This window comes from Falco peregrinus, chromosome 1 (assembly GCF_023634155.1).
Source record: "Falco peregrinus isolate bFalPer1 chromosome 1, bFalPer1.pri, whole genome shotgun sequence".
Lineage (NCBI taxonomy): Eukaryota > Metazoa > Chordata > Aves > Falconiformes > Falconidae > Falco > Falco peregrinus.
This window is the reverse complement of record NC_073721.1, coordinates 64,786,333-64,802,540: the sequence shown is the minus strand read 5'-3', so window position 1 is coordinate 64,802,540 and position 16,208 is coordinate 64,786,333. Positions and strand designations below refer to the sequence as shown.

The 16,208-nt window shown below is 41.4% G+C and overlaps 1 protein-coding gene across 21 annotated transcripts in view; it reads left to right on the top strand.

Moving 5' to 3' along the window:
- Positions 1–16,208, top strand: part of NRXN3 (neurexin 3) — a 1,021,997-nt gene that overhangs the window by 301,014 nt on the left and 704,775 nt on the right. For all 21 annotated transcript variants that reach the window (XM_055812570.1, XM_055812560.1, XM_055812519.1 and 18 more), the window contains one exon: positions 10,886–11,324. In XM_055812570.1, the coding sequence (XP_055668545.1) occupies positions 10,886–11,324 (439 nt within the window). The remainder of the gene's footprint in view (positions 1–10,885; positions 11,325–16,208) is intronic.

Genomic DNA, 16,208 nt, shown 5'->3' with positions numbered 1-16,208 from the left:
TGCACTATGACAGATGGTGCCAGCCATGGGAAGTGCCATCCTGCCAATGGCACTTCTTCAGCAGAGCCGGAGCATCTTTGCTCCCTCACAGGAGGAGAGCCTAGCTGAAGGCATGCCTTTTACCTTGGTTGCCATCGCAGATGGAAGGAGGTAGCAGTGCCCCCGTGACCTTTGTGCTGGGGCTGAGGGAGGGAGACACACAATGGGATGCAGGACCCCCAGCTGTTACCATCCGCCTACAAACGGTGACACCGCTTTAAGTTTGTGGAATATGTCTACACAATACTAAACCCACTAAATACTTCCACTGTCGTGCTGATCCCATCATTATTTGAGCAGTGCTCACTATTAAGCATGTGCTCTTGCATATGTAATGGTAAATGTTTTCCATTTGGTTTTTTGCTGGACAAGTGACAAACACGTAGAAAACGCCGCTGTGGCTGGCAGGATTTGCCTAGCACGCTGGAAGCCTCGGCAGTGAGGCTAGTGCTTGACTGGCATATGGAGATGGAACTATCTTCTTGTACCTGCTGGGGATATTCTTGTGGAGCAGGCTGAAGGCACGTGGGCTAGGGAAGATAGGTAGTGGGGAAAAACTGCATACCTGTAAGCAAGCAATATCTATTCAGTAATTTCACAGAAGACTTCAAACGTTTGTGTTATTGGTAAAACACATTTTATCACTGAAAGGAAAAGCTGAGTGAAATGAAGAGTTTCTGTCCCAAAGGAGGTTCCTCCAGCTCACATTTGTTTTCATTGCTGCTATTAATTTTTTTTTTTTTAAATGGAAATCCCTCAAAGCTTCAGAATTAAATTTATATGAAACATCCTGATATTCCCTGAAGCAAAATATTTCATGTTAATTATTGAGCTGACACCAAATACTCTGAAGCCACACAAGAACTGTGGTTTCCTATCCAGTGCAGTTCCATGTGGTAGCTGTCCTGTAGGGCCCTTGTGTCCTGTTCTCCCATAGGGGCTGGAGTATTTGGTTAAGCTGCTTTGTGGCAAACCCGGTCATGTGTCTCTTCTGATGTCAGGTGAGACACTGACATCTCATCATGTGAAACTGTTTTCCTAGAGTGCAAACCAGGGGTAAAAATGGGGATCACGAGTGAAAGTAAAGACAATGCCTGGAAAACACTGTTTTATGTTATGGTAAGTTCATACAAAAGCTTTTCTGCTAAGTTTGATGAAACTAAATGTGCCATTTTGGGTTATGACGGCTTGAAGGGAAGCATTTCCTTGCTAATTCTTTGATAGGAAAATTAAATTATGTGTTAGAAAGCCATCCTGATGGAAACATTCACCCAGCCATACACAACAGTTCTATTTCCTGAGATAGGTCTTTTGTACTTGCACAACCTTAGGTGGATTTGAAATACAATGAAATCACGAAGTGGAGTGTTGTTTGCGAAGTCGTTGTCTGATACAGTTTTCAGTGTCTTGTGTAATAAGGTTCAAGCCTTAAATGATCAATGGGGCCATCCTAAAATAATTCCTCTCTGCCTTTCAGATGAAATCCTTAAGACACTTCACTGTAATCGTTTCCTCACATACTCATCACTGAACCAAGCTAGACAGATTTAGCTTGTGCTAGCTAGACAAATCTGAGATTTCAGGATGCATTTGGGAGGAGCAGAGCATTCTGTAACTGGTGAATCTCTATATAAGCTCAATACAGAACTGAATGTAATTGAAGTCAACTGCTGCATGCTGGCAAATAAGCTTCTGTGATGATGATTTCTTTTTCTTCCTTTTTTTTTTAACTCTGAAAATGCTGTCAAACCTTCATTGGCTAGGAAGTTCATCTGTAAATCGAGCTCTTCACATTTGTGAGCTATCATAAGTGTGTTAACATAAGGTTTATTCTTCCTTTCTGTGCATTGAACACAGGAAAGTCTTCATCTACATTCAGAGTACAATTTCCCCTTTCTCATGTCCTGTGTGTCTGCTCCACCTCTCCCCCCAACACAGAATCATATAAAATACACCTGGAATGGAACATGAGATGTTATTTAATCTTTTCCACTTCTACTGTCCCAAGACAAAATCAAAGGCATCTATGAGAGTCTTGACAGCAATTTGTTTAACCTGTAATTAAAGGTCTCCAGTGATGGTTGCTCCCCAGGCAATCTCTCCCAGTACTTCACTGTTCTTAAATCAAAAAAACCCACAACTTTTCCTAACATCAATTCTAACACTTTCTTGCTGTAATTTTTGCCCATTATTTCTTGTCCTTTTCAGCTTAGGTACAGAGAACAGATTGCTCCTTTCTGCTTTGTAGAAGCCTTTTTATATTTGAACATTGTTATAATGTCTCCTTGCAATTTTCTTTATGTTAAAAAGAAGCAATACTTTCAATCTTTCTTACATTTTTGAGACCTCTGGGTAGTCTCATGGCTATCCTCAGGACACTTTCCAATAGTCCCACTCCCTTCTTGAAGTGCAATTCTTCAAACTGGATGTGATCTCCAGCAAAGTACAGCACTGCGTCTTCCTATATCACCATACATTCCAGGATGCTTCATTTAGTCCACCCAATGAATGGTTTTTAGTGCGTAGCTATTAAGTGAGTGTTTCTTCCGTCTTTTTTTTTTAGCTCTGCATTATACAAGCTCAGTGCAGAACTTAGAATTTCCTCATTATTGTATATGAATGAATATTTGTAAAATAATGATAAGTCTCCTCTATGCCCTTCTTATATCCAAAGACACATCCAGGGTACAAGTTGCTTTTCAGTGCTAGCATGAGGTGTGCCTGTGGCACAAGCAAGAGTATTAAACTGGTGGTCTTGGCTTCCCTGTCCTGCAGCTTTTATTCTTCTCTGTTACCAGGCCAAATGGAGGTTGAATAGAGCATGGAGAAAGAGGGTAAGTTCAAATTTGTGCACCTTAATTCACAGGGAAATGCCTTAAAATGCTTTGCCATAACACAAAGGTGAACTCTGCTACTGTCAAATATCAGTCAGTGACTTTTTCACCTAAATATTAACAAGCATCAGCTAGTTTTTTGAAAGTGACTGAGAAATCTAGGTCTAATCTCTCGGAGCATTTCTTTTAGCTTTAACAGTAAAGACAAAATCTCTCCTTATCTTCGCTTACAGCTTTTGGCTAATGAGCACTTCTGCAAAACCAATTCCATGACCTCCTTGGCTGCCATAATGTGAGGAATATACTTTTAAAAATACTGATTTTAGGTGGCTTTCTCACCGTTTCTTAGAAAGCCTGTGGAAAAGTGACATTTTAAGAAATCCAGAAACTAGATCTTATTTCCTGTGATCTCGTTCTTCACTTATTGCAGAACTTGAAGTTTCTGTAATAAGGAAAGAAGGCGGCTTCCACCACAAAAGAGCATTTATCCTCAAATCATAGTCCATGCTAAGACCAGTTCTGCTTAATCTTACTGCTGCCTATGCTGTGCTATGTTTTGGTAGCTGAGGCAACAACTTCAGTCTTTAAGGCCAATACAGAATCCTTCAGCAGTATTTCTCTTGCAATCATGAAGGCTTCTCCCCCCTCTATAAAGTGTCATGCCTTTTTTTCACAAATATATATGTATTTTTAATGTTCCCATCTTGTTTGTCTTGGGATGCAATTGTGGGGTCTGCTCTTCCCTTTGAAATCAAGATTTTCTTCCACAGTAGAGCAAATGAATCAGCAGCCAGTTTATCCCAGCATGGAGGGATGCGGAAATCCACCCATGTGATGAAATAAATTCTGTTCTTACTGCTACCTGTTAGAAGGAAGGAATCCAAGAAGCAGGTCATTTCACAACCCTGCTTTTCTGTAGTTTGGATGCTGCAATGCAACACCTGGAATAAGTCAGGCTGTAGAGCATTTGACATTTTAGTCTCTTAACAGTATTCATAGGTAACTCGAGAAGCAGCTCAGTATATGCAAAAACGTATTGTACAGCTCTAGAACCTCATTTATTCATGTTATTCATGTTCATATTAGAACTTCCATAAATAGCTGTAGAGCAACTTTCTTTCCCCCTGAAGTTTGTAATCTCTCTCATTCATGTATTTGGTTGGTCATAAGGCAAAAAATCTTAGCTCTTACTCCAAAAAGGCATAGATATGTTTGGTTTTTATCTTAGTATGTTCCAAGCTGAAAGATCTGGCAGCAAGATAGACCTTCACCTGCTCTGGGATACGCTGTGAATGATTTGGGTTGGTGTAAACTCTGAGGTAACTGTGAACACGTTCCGATGTCCTGAATTCTCCTGAGCAGTAGGGGCTTATTTTTTGGCTTAATAGATAGTTGTGACCACAATGAAGTACTTGGGTCCTCTGTCGTCAGTATCTGTTAGAGAAATATTCTCACTAGACCAGCAGAATAAATTCTACTCTGCCTTCTTCAGCCCTTTTTTACTTGCACCTTGAATCCCTTTTCTATCTCTTTCTTTATATCCTGCTTCAGGCAGTGCTTCTCTGTATCTTCCTATAAGTCTTTTGGAACTAAATCAATCTCTTTTCTGGAGCTTTCCACAAAACTTGAAGTTATTCAGAACCTACAATTGAATTGTAAGGTGGAAAAAGTGTTGTAGGGAAGCTTGAAATATTTCTGCCTTATTGTTTAAGTGTTCTACTCACCATATTTCTATTTTTAGCTGGGTAAACTCATGTTCTTTTTTAAACATAATTCAGATGAAATGTAGAATCGCATTACTTCAGTCAACATAGCACAAATCATATCTGAGGAGTATTTGTTTGGATTCTGTTACTTATCATCAGCGTTCAATGTATTGTTTTCTATGACAGGTAAATTAACTCCTTCCGTGTGGTGCATGGTGATTGTGTTTGTTACCTGAATACAGTTGTTAGCCCAGTGAACTATCAAATATGTTTAGTCAGGTACAGACAGTCCACATACAGTTTTTAAAATCAGCGTAGCAGCTTTAGTTACCCACCACTGAAGCCTAGGATTGCTGCACGTAGCCTGTCCCAAACACAACGCAAAGCATCGTTAGCTGGTCGGGCTGTTTCTCCTTGCTGGTTGCGGCAGGGTAGGATCACACCGTTCTGGTAAACCATCTGATGAACTGTAATTTATTGAGCAGCTTGTCTGGTTCAGTGCAGGTGCCTTTCAGGAAGCCTTAGAAAGGCTGGAGGCTGAACGTCTTGCAGTTAGCCCTTCTGGGAAGTGATGCGGGCACTTGGTGAAGGGGGACGGCCCGTGACAGGAAAAAGCAGCCGATACACAGGATGCTGCAGGTGAACAACTTGGCTGAAATTCGGAGGTGCTCTTCCTAGCTAGCTAAACTTACACAGCCTTCAGGTTATTGCCCTTTTCCATGATGGTTCGTGATGGTCATCTTCTAATTAACCAGGCTACCCATGGCCGTTCCTCTTTGGAGCATGCCTGTGTCCAGCCTGCACCGAAAACCATGTTTCCTGCTTAATAGCACCGACTCAGAGAGGAATTTTTATATTGGCTACTGGCCAAGTCTAGCACATCATTTTTCCTCACGTTTTTTGCTCCCTCCCTATCTGCATCTTCGCTTGATTGCAGAGAGACACTTTTCATCATTGTGAAAAGCCATCTGATTAGACCTTTCATTAACCCATGAGTGAAGCTTCTTACAAGTGTAGCTGGAGAAATTCCTTGAATGCTTCCGAACTGCAAAGTTGCCATTTTTAAGAAACCTCAAAACTAGATTGCCAGTTTGATTTAGCTCAGCTTAAAACAAACTCTTCTTTCTAAGCAGATTTAAAGGAAACCTGATTTATTGTATATCTTGTTATCTCTCAAAATGCCCCAGATGTCATGGAATTCTACTGCTGATTATGAGGGAGACTGTGCATCTGGACTACCCTGACCATCCATCTAAACTGGTCGAATTCCTTAAAGCCATTGAGCAGTCAAAATATTCCTCTGTTAAAGTGTATTTAGAAGCAGTCCTCACGGGAAAGGAAAAAAACCACTTTTTTTCATTGTTCTTATTTAATTTGGGGAATATAAAGTGATTTTAAGATTGGAAGTGTGAAGGTTACTTTTCATGTGCTCTGTGCATAGCTTTTGGTAGTCATTTTCTTCCCTTTTTTCTTTTCTAACTTCATTCCTGGAATAACTGTAAGGTAAATGTGTATATTTGTACCAGGTATCATCTCCTTGATTCCCTTAGGCCTCTTGGCCTTCTCTGACACACATATCAGACAGGAGATGAACTCAGGCTTGTCTCTGCTTAAACAGACAAGGTCAGCTTTGTTCAGAAAGCCATCTGATAAAAATGGACAAATTTGTGGGTGCTACTTTCATTGCTTTGCATACTTCTAAGTCCCGGAGTGGCACTAGAAGACTATGCCCTAGCGAGGGACTGTCCTCTGAGTCAGCCGTGGCCCCATTTGGAGTTAGTGGGTTTCATTTGGTATTTTGGTACGTCCTGAAGAGCCCTCACGTTTGTTCAGACACGGCTAGTAAAATGAGACTACAAGGTAGGAAGTGTTACGCAATGATAGGTTTTACTGCTGGCAGACAGCTTCCCCAGCCAAACATGAAAATGTTTCTTCTCTGGCTTGCAGCAGGTGACTCGCTAAGGAACTAGGTCATGTAGATAGAAGTACAGGATCAAGCATTTTGCCCTAGGCTTCTTACTTCCTTTTTAATAGTAGGTTGCAAGGTAGGATCACAAACGTATAAAGAAGCCTCACTGAAAGCACTGGTGGCAAATCAGACCAGAACTGACACAAGCACCTTCTCATTTACCAGGCAGTTATAACTTTTGGGAAGGATGTGTTTCACCTCTCCTGGAAAACAGGACAGAAGCATCTGTTGATTTTATTAAAACACAAAGATTCATAGGTTTTGAGGCCAGAAAGAGCCATTATGATAATCTAGGCTGATTTGTGATATAATTAATTCCTGTCTCGCTATGTCTTTTAGAGAAAACAAGATACTATTTTAATTTAAAGTTTTCCAGTAGCAGAGAACACACCATAACCTGTAGTAAATTGTTTCAATAGCGAATTACCCTCATTTAAAAATAAGTCATAATATCCTAAAATGTGAATTTCTCGAACTTCAGTTTCTAGCCCCTGGATCCCATTATTCCTTTGTCACGTGGACTGAAGAGCCCTCTATTGCCAAATTCCATTTTCTGCACAGGTACTTGTAGATTGTAATCAAATCGCCCTTTAACCTCTACCTATTAAACAGCCTGAATTTTAATTTCTTCACTATGGGACATGCATTCCAGTCATTTAATTATATTCCGTTTTCTCATTCTTGAACTTTTGGTTTAAGAATTGAATCGCAGATATCAGAAGCTGCCTTAGCATTCCATTGCCCAAGCCAGGGATTCTGTTGTGTCTCTATTCCTGCTCAGGATTCACCTTGATTTTACACCTGAGGGTTATTTTCATCCTTGTGTTTATACTACTGAGAGTTCTGGGGTACCTCATTATACATTAAGATCTTGATGTCCAAATGTGGCTGTCAATGATATCTCAAGTCCTCTATGTACAGAACACTTGTACTTTTTCTTAAACACAGGTGCTTTTTAAATTTCTCAAGCTAGATTGTGGGTTTGGGTTTTTAAAAGAGAATAATGTAGAACAACAAACACTTGAGGTTCAGATTGGGCTGGCTCTGTTTCTTTGAAAAGATTGAATTTAGAACCTTGCATGTATTTAACCCCCTTGCTCCTTTCTTCCCCAGGTCTTCCTTTGTGCTTTCTTTCTTGGTCCTGTCTTTCAAACTTGCTCTCAGATCCTCCATTGTTAGTGACTTTCTGGGTTACAGCTAACTCAGTGTAATTTTATCTAAATCCTTTGAAAGGCTGTCTCAACGATTCTCCAGCTGCGGTACTGGTATGACTAATGAAATACAAGAAAGTCTGCAGAAAACCCCAGATAAGAGGTGGACCCTCTATTTCCCCAGAAGAGATGGGAATTGTTAGGTATCAAATACATGAAAGGGGGAGATGTAACCTCTATGTGGCTCAGGTGAGAGCTGGAACCTGCTTACATGTACGTGATCATATTCCTTCTACAGTAACCTGCAGAGGCTGCAGAAAGCCTGTGGCTGAACCATAGCTAGATACAACCCAGCACCAGCCATCAATCACACGTAGGGTGTTGTGCTACCTGTTTGCTACTCTCGTAAGGAAAGCCTGGGTCAAGGTATGGTTTAGGTAACTGTTGGTTTGAGCAACTATAGGTAGTATCCTCTAAGGGCAGTTCTCCTATGTCAGGATCATTAAAGTGACAGTTCATTCAGGCCTGACATTCTCTTGCCCACCAAAGCAACTCGATACTGGGGTGCAAATAAAAAAAAAATACTGAAAGTGCAGCGACGTGCTGAAGTCGTACCAGCCAGGGAGCCCTGTGTGTGTGTGCAGGCAGAAGGACTGTCCACAGGAACCAATTTCCAATTACCCTCTTTCCCAGGCTGTCCCTGCAGTGGGACAAGGAGTAGACTGCGCACAATCTACTATACATGCAGATTCATTAAGAACAGGAGAAAAGCCCTAGTGGGCCTGAAGAGCAGCCAATCTTTCAATAATTACCCGGTTATTCCACCTTCAATAGCGGCAGGCGCAAGTGCTATTTAGGGAGGGCATGTGAGCATGGCTGCTGTCAGTGGTGCATTCCCACTGCTGTTGGATTAGGAGTATTGAAAGGTCTGTCCCTTCTATTTCTCTTTAATATCAGTTTGTAGACTTGCCGTTCATTTATGTTTCTGGTTCTCTTTGAGCCTGTTGACGCTCTCTGCTTCCACTACCTCCTATGGTGGCAAGTTCCAGAAGTTCACTATCTTCAGTGTAAATGCACACTTCTAAAAATCCATTTTAAACTTACACCCTACAAGTTTCAGTGAGTGCCTGTAGTTCTATTATTGCTGAATTTGGCAAAGAGCACTTCTACATTAACCTTCTCCATCTTCTGTAAACTTCAGTTGTATTTTTTTTCTCAGTCCTCTCCAAATGTAAGAGCTCTGGCCTTTTCAGGCTATCCTCATAAAGCATCCTGCTCCACCCTTTTAATTGTTCCATTTATTTTCCTCTGTACCTTCAGCTCCTTTGTTCCCTTGAGATGCAGAGATGGGGCTGCATGCAGTGCTCAGGGCTGGTCCCTGGCTGAAATGCACCTTGTTGTCTGGCAAGAGCAGGAGGCTGCAATGCACAGCCTGGCCGAGCCACTGGAAGGTGTATGGTCCATCTAGTGAGAGCATTCAACATGGTTAATCCATAGAATGAAACCACTAGAGTCCCACAAATCGAAAATATATTTTATTCCTGTTGCGGATATTAATAGACCTGATGTTTTTTGAAGTCTGGGTGAGGGCAGAGCAAAACAAGGTCTTGTGGGTGAATGCTGTCCTCTGCTGGGAGGAGCTCCAGCTTTGTGCCATGACTCCAAATGGGAATTAACAGCTGGCATCTCCTTTTAGTCTGATGCGGGGTGTTTTGCCTTTGCAACAAGAAAATCTGATGCTGTGCTGGCTGCACTGGGGAAATTTTCCTTTAATACTCAGCAAAAGCTGGGGATTCTTTGCTTGCTACAAATTTCTTGAATTGTGATTTCATTGATTTTTCATTCTGAAGTCACCTACTTCAGAAGCTTATCCCTCATTGTCACCCTCATTTGCCTTTTAACAATTACTGCTTGCTCAGTTTTTCTGACTTTCCTGTCCCATTTGTAGAATTAAAAATGCATATCTCTTTTCCCTTCTCTTTTCATAGCAAATTGCTGACAACTCATCCTGCTAGCATTTTGAAAGCAGAAATCAAATGTGTGTGTATGTATATACTAGATGTAATAGACATGAAGTATTTTAAAATAGTAACTCCTTAGAAGAAATCAGTCTCTGGTAGTGTCACAGAACATTAATTCAATTAAAAATGTGCTAGTCGCAGAAGTGCTTTTGCTTGCTGGGTGTGCCAGCTCTGGGTTTAGGAAGCATGGAAGGCAGTTCAGAGTAGTACAGATTAGAAATATTTCAGTTCTCTGCCTTCTCCAGTCCCTGCCTCTGTGAGAATGGTGTGGGGCAGGAAGGAATCCTCTTCGCAAGGAATTAATTCTGCAGCTGTGAGAAAGAGAAGGGCAGGAGGTCTGGGCCGAGCAAGCCAGGCATGCTCAGGAGTGCTTGCCTGTTTGGGGCTGTTCGGGACTCTGCTCTTGGCTAATTTCCATCTGTGCAGCAACACAGAGTCCGGAGTTCTGGTCCTTAACCCAGAGAAAGTAAAAGTCTAGGCTTTGATGTGTTAGCACAGAGTGCAGCTTTGCTGAGGTGAGGGAAAACTGTGTGAGTATCTCCGTAGCAAGTTTGTGCCTGTAGCGGTTTAAGATTTCTTGGTCAGAGAAATGTTTAGTCTTTGTTTATTTTTTTTTTTCTTGTAGCTCTTCAGGAGCCACAGGGCAATCACCAACAGTTCACAGAAACTTGCTTAAATTTTTTTTTGCATCTCTCTCCTAAGTTAAGTGGGTTTATAGGAATAATAGAGAAATGACAGTGGTGGCACAGAGTTCCCTGCTGTGGCTAGCAGAGACGGACATGGAGGTTACACTTTGTTATGTATTTTGTATGGGATTTATGCAAATATAACAGCATGATACCAGACACACACTGTATTTTATGTACAAAAGCTTTTACAGCAGAGTGGGCTTGTGGTAGTTAATTGTTCTCCCTGTCCTTTGCCTAAATGTTCTCTTCTGCCTGCTTATCTGATCTGTAGTCATCAAAAAATACCTGTTGCTGTCATTTCTGTACACGCTCCTTGTTCTACTCTCTCCCTCGGTCATCATGTCAGACTCTGGCATGGTCTCCTTTCTGCTCCTCGCTGCCTTTTGGGAGAAGTTTGTCTCCCATGGCTGACGGTAATTGCAGTATTTGTACTGTATACAGGATTGATGTATGATATTTTTCCTTGTGTCTGGCAGGTTGTTTACAAGAATAATGACATTCGTCTGGAGCTGTCTCGCTTGGCACGGATTGGTGATACTAAGATGAAGATCTACGGGGAGGTGAAATTCGTATGTGAGAATGTGGCTACACTGGATCCCATCAGCTTTGAGACACCTGAAGCCTATATTAGTCTGCCTAAATGGAATACCAAAAGGATGGGCTCCATCTCATTTGATTTCCGAACCACTGAACCCAATGGACTGATCCTTTTCACCCATGGCAAGCCTCAGGAGAGGAAAGATGCCAGGAGCCAGAAAAATACAAAGGTAGACTTTTTTGCAGTTGAGCTTCTAGATGGGAACCTCTACTTGCTGCTGGACATGGGCTCGGGGACCATTAAAGTCAAAGCCACCCAGAAGAAAGCCAATGATGGAGAGTGGTACCATGTGGATATTCAGCGAGATGGAAGATCAGGTAGAGTGATGACTACTTCTTAAGCAGATTCATCTTTCAGATCCCGACCTAGGGCTCTGTATTAATTCTCAGAACCTTCAAAACCTGTTAGATATGAGTCACCTTCTTACAAAAACTTAGTGTTACACTCCAGTGATGTTTATCCGGCGAAGCAAAGATGTGAATGGCTAGGTGTTCATTAAATGTTCAGTGTGAACTTCAGAGAGCACATCATAGATGCAGTCTATTAATATTTTATTCACAATCTTTGGATATTCGGGGCCTGTCTTTGCAATTACGTATGTAATTACAGTGATGACTTCTTTGTAGGCCACAGTAAGGTTTAAGATCCTTCAGAATCATTATTATTTAGTTCTTGGTTTGAGAAATTCTCACTGATCTACTTCATGTTTCTGTTCAAAAGAAAGTAGAAACCAAATGAAAGCTTAGTGCTGTGACCTAATACTGCTATCTTTTCCTCATCTTGTGTCTTTAAGGAGCGGAGGTTTGAGATCTTGTCATGAGGGATATAAAAGTAATGGGCACAACCAGTGACAAAATTATGGTGACAAATCAACATTTTCATCCTATTTTGTTTCCTTTAGTATCTTGCAGTTTTCAGTTTGGTTTCTTTATTCTCCTCTCCCTTGGATGCCAAACTCTAGTCTTAGTATCTGAGTCAGCATTCAGTGTATGTTCCTGTTTTTATTGCACAGCTTCTAATTTTCAAAAGTGGCTTTTAGTTTATTTCTAATATTATACCTACTGTGCAATTACCAAGAGTTACTTTGTTTGTTTCTAGTCCTGGATAGCAAGCTAACTTACTCATGATGTACTCTGAAATTGTGAAAGGAAACAAAATGATCAGATGCTCTAACTTCGTCTTGAGAATATGTGAACAATTGTACTTGAATTCTTCCTGAGCCATTGGGATCTTAAAGCCTGGCTGTATAACTCTTCAAAGGGAATTTTGCTTCCCACCTACCCCAAGGGGATTTGGGATTTGTGTGGTGATTTCCAGATGATAGATTTAAGTCCCTAATTTTATGTTTCCAGTTGCTGAATGCCATCACTGAAGAGAACGAAGTGCTAGAATTTGCTTCCCTTGAGTTTTAAAAAGAGCTGACTTTCAGATACCACGCAAAGCCTAGCTGTTTGAACAGGTCTTTTTCTGAAGCTAGTTTTTTCTTTGATGATGTGAGGAGTTTCTTTGTATTTGGCATGGTGCTCTACTAGGACTTAATATGTGTGGTTATGTGTTGCTATCTGCTATAGACATCGATAGGAACATTTTATAAAGGAAGCCACAAATAAATAAATGGAGCTTTGATTTCTTTAAAATTGCTAAAATTTAATTAACTTCCAAGAATAAACTCAATTAGTTGCGTTCTGTGCTGCCTTCAGTTTTGCTTGATCACTTGGGGACTCTGGTCCCTGGAGAGGCAGCTGCAGAAGAAGAAGCGGTGGAAATGTAACTAAGCTCTCTGCTTAAGAAAGTTTGTAAAAACCTGGGCAGAGGGACACACGTTCATCGGGACTAGGAGGGTGTGACAGACAGCATTGCTGCCTGCGGGATGAGACTGTAGGATTCACTTGGCAGTTGGCAGGGAGGTTTGTGATGTTCTGGACACTGATTAGAGAGAACAGATTTTGAATTAAAAACACTTTGCTCAACAAGAATGAACACGTTTGTACGTTCTTGTCTTCTCTCTTTTTCTTTTTAATTGCATTTTCTGCTGACAAGTACTGGGTTAATGATCCTAGTGACTGATGTCCTGTCTCTACAGAAAAGCAGGATACTGGCATTGATTTCATCACACCGTACCTTTAGTAACCATCCATCAGTCTTATCCAGTGGTACTTTTGGTAGGTGTGAGAAGGAAGTTCAGGATCTCTTTTTGTTTAGGTCTTGGCTTTTCTCCCATGTGCAGACCAGAGAATGGTTACACCTTGGAGGTATTTAATTTTTTAATTTTTTTTTTTTTAATGTGGATGCCTGTCACTAGAAACAGAATTGAAATAAATTAATGCAGGCTACAAAGCAGTCATTTGGGTTTAATGAGCTAGTGATCTAGAGGTTCTGATTCTCATTACTAAAGCATCCAGGACCTTTTTAGGTGCCATCTCTCCCCTTCTTTCCATTTCCATAACAGTCCAAAACTTCAGGCTCTGCGGAGCTTAGTAAAACAGCCTAAAAATCCAGATATTCACTACTGCAGTGTACTAAGGCAGGAGTGCGGATGCTGGGGAAGCGTGGCAGTTGTGTTCAAATAACCTTTGGTATCTCTAGTCTCCTTGGGCTTTGTGTATGCTTTGGTCTGTATTGGCTGCCAGAACAGCAGAAGCTGTTTTTTTTCTCTACTCTGGCAGAAGCTGCCAGCATGGCCATGGACATCTAGTGTCCGTGGGGAAAGTTCCTACAAAGCGTCCACAAAACCTGCCACAGTTTCTAGCAACGCGCAGCATGTTACACAAGACAATGTTTTTGACTGGTCATCAGCTACGAAACACGTGTTGTCCCACCCACTCAGACAACACTAAAAGTCTTACTGGAAAGTCTGGTCCACGTCTGCATCAGTCTGCTTTGTATGCCAGCTCTACCCTTGGTAACCTGAGGTCTTGTGGTCTGTCTGTTCTTTACCCCTGCACGAAGTCCCTAAGGAACTGGAAATAAGATGCTTAAATCCTTCTGATTTCTCAAGATGGTATTTGATTGCAAACATGGGATTTGGAGGTGGGGGGGGGGGAGCGTGTGTGTGAGAAAAAAAATTTCAGTTCGTGTGACTGCTCCTTCCTAGGGTCGCTTCAGAATTTCTCCGTCTTAGCAGCTTGGTCTTGAAAGTGCTGTGCATGCGAGCTAGTACCATCTCCTTACAGGAATAGTTGCAGGGTACAAAGCAGGGGCAGAAGGTTCAGGCTGCTATCTGGCCTGTCTCCTGTCATCACCTTGTGCTCTGTCTGCAGGTTTTAAAATTCTCTTTGGTATCTAGTATTTATTCTCTTTTGGAGGGTTTCTTTACTTTTGTGGCTTTTGCAGGTGGTGATTGTTTTCTCCATAACAGCAGCTGTCTGGAGCTCAACCCTCCAGTATTTTAGTTCTAGCATTTTGAGTAACATATATTCCACATGCTGCTTTTGAGGAGCAGCAGCAGAGATGCAGGAAGAGGGCTGTGATTCTGGGGCTGTGACACGCTGCCTTTACAACTCTAGGTGTATTGTCACATCTTCTTTTTTCTTACTTTGTAAAAGGGAAAATGTCTGCGGTACTGCAGCTTGTTTTTGCAAAATGATTCATCAAATAATCATGGTTCTCTTTGAGCCTTTAATTTGTAATGCCTCTGTTGCTTCTGGCACTCTGCTGCCTCTGACATTCTTCCTAAATTATTACTGAACATCACACACATGAAATACCTTGTGTCTGTGTCATACGTGCTGTTGTCTAAGACAACACTTATCACAGCTGAAGAAAAAGCATGTGTACATGACTGCACTTTCTCACAGAGACACAAAATAGAGCTAACTATTAACTAAACGCTCCCACCTCATTGTAGGGGTGTATGATAGAAATGCAATGATGTGGAATTAATCTTAAGGCTTGGATAGTTGTCTCTGAGGACGGACTATCTTAACGACGAGGCAATTGGATGCAATGATTTATAGCTAGGGAGAGTAAATTGCTGATTTTTAGCTGAGTGTCTGGTGGGCAGAGATCCCTGTCTTGAAAGCTGCTGAATGCTCTTCTGAAGAGTACGCTGCTCTGGGGTGTGAGACACCTGCACTGTATTCCCTGTTTTAATTTGGATATGCTGTGTGACCATGAACAAATCACTTCTCTGTACCTGTTCTATGTGTTCTGATTATGTTTCTGTATTATATGTTCCAGTTATTTTATGTGCTGAGACAGTTTCTTCAAATGCGTAGGAATGGTCTCAGTGCAGTATTCCTACATACTGCTTGGAGCATATGGAAGCTACTACAGTTTTAATGACAGCTGTTCTTCAGAGAGAGCCTTTATCTTTCTCTACCTCAATTTTCCTGTTTGTGAAAAGGAAGTTAGAATACTGAAATTTCTTTGTAAAACCATAGATTAATGTGTTTTGGAACAAACTAGAGATTTCTAGTCCAAACTCTACTGAAATCTAGGCTTTCTTCAGGGTTGTGTCCAGTCATTTTTTGAATGCCTTCAGGACGGTGATTCCACAGCATCTGTGAGGTTTCTGTTCCCACATTTGACCACACTTGTGGTGAAAAATGTTCCTGTCTATGGAGCTGGAATTTCCCTTGCTACAACCTGTGATCAGTGTCTCTTGTCACTGCCAGTGCACACTGCTGACTAGTCCAAATTGTTGTCCACTGTATCCTCAGGTCCTTTTCTGCAATTGCTCCTTCACCAGCTCATCTCCAGCCTGTACTTATGTGTGAGGTTATTCTGCCCCACACGTAGGACTTCTTGTTTGTTGTTGTTGATTTACATCCAACATTTCTATCAGTCTTTTGCTATGCCTTGTAAAGGTTTCTCTGAATGGTAGCCCTGTGCTTCCTCCACTGCATCAACCGTTCTGCCCAGTTTGGTGTCATCTACAAACCTGATGAGGGTCTATTTAGTTCCATCATCTGTTCAGCTTTGGAGTTACTGATGAAGTGTTTTCTGCAAGATCTATGTAGTGTGAATTAATAGGCTTTTCTTCGGGTTTTTTTTCTCTCTAGTCCTGACACCATCAAACTCCTGTATGTTCTCAGTACGTCTTTGCTCTGCTGGATGAATGCCGTTTAATAATGCTCATTTTTTACATGTTATTATTAAGCCATTGCGTTGTTGTGTTTGTGACCTATAATGCACGTTGGGATACAGACACATGATGGTCAGTCACCGCATGGAAGTACTTACGGCCTGTGGTTCAAGAG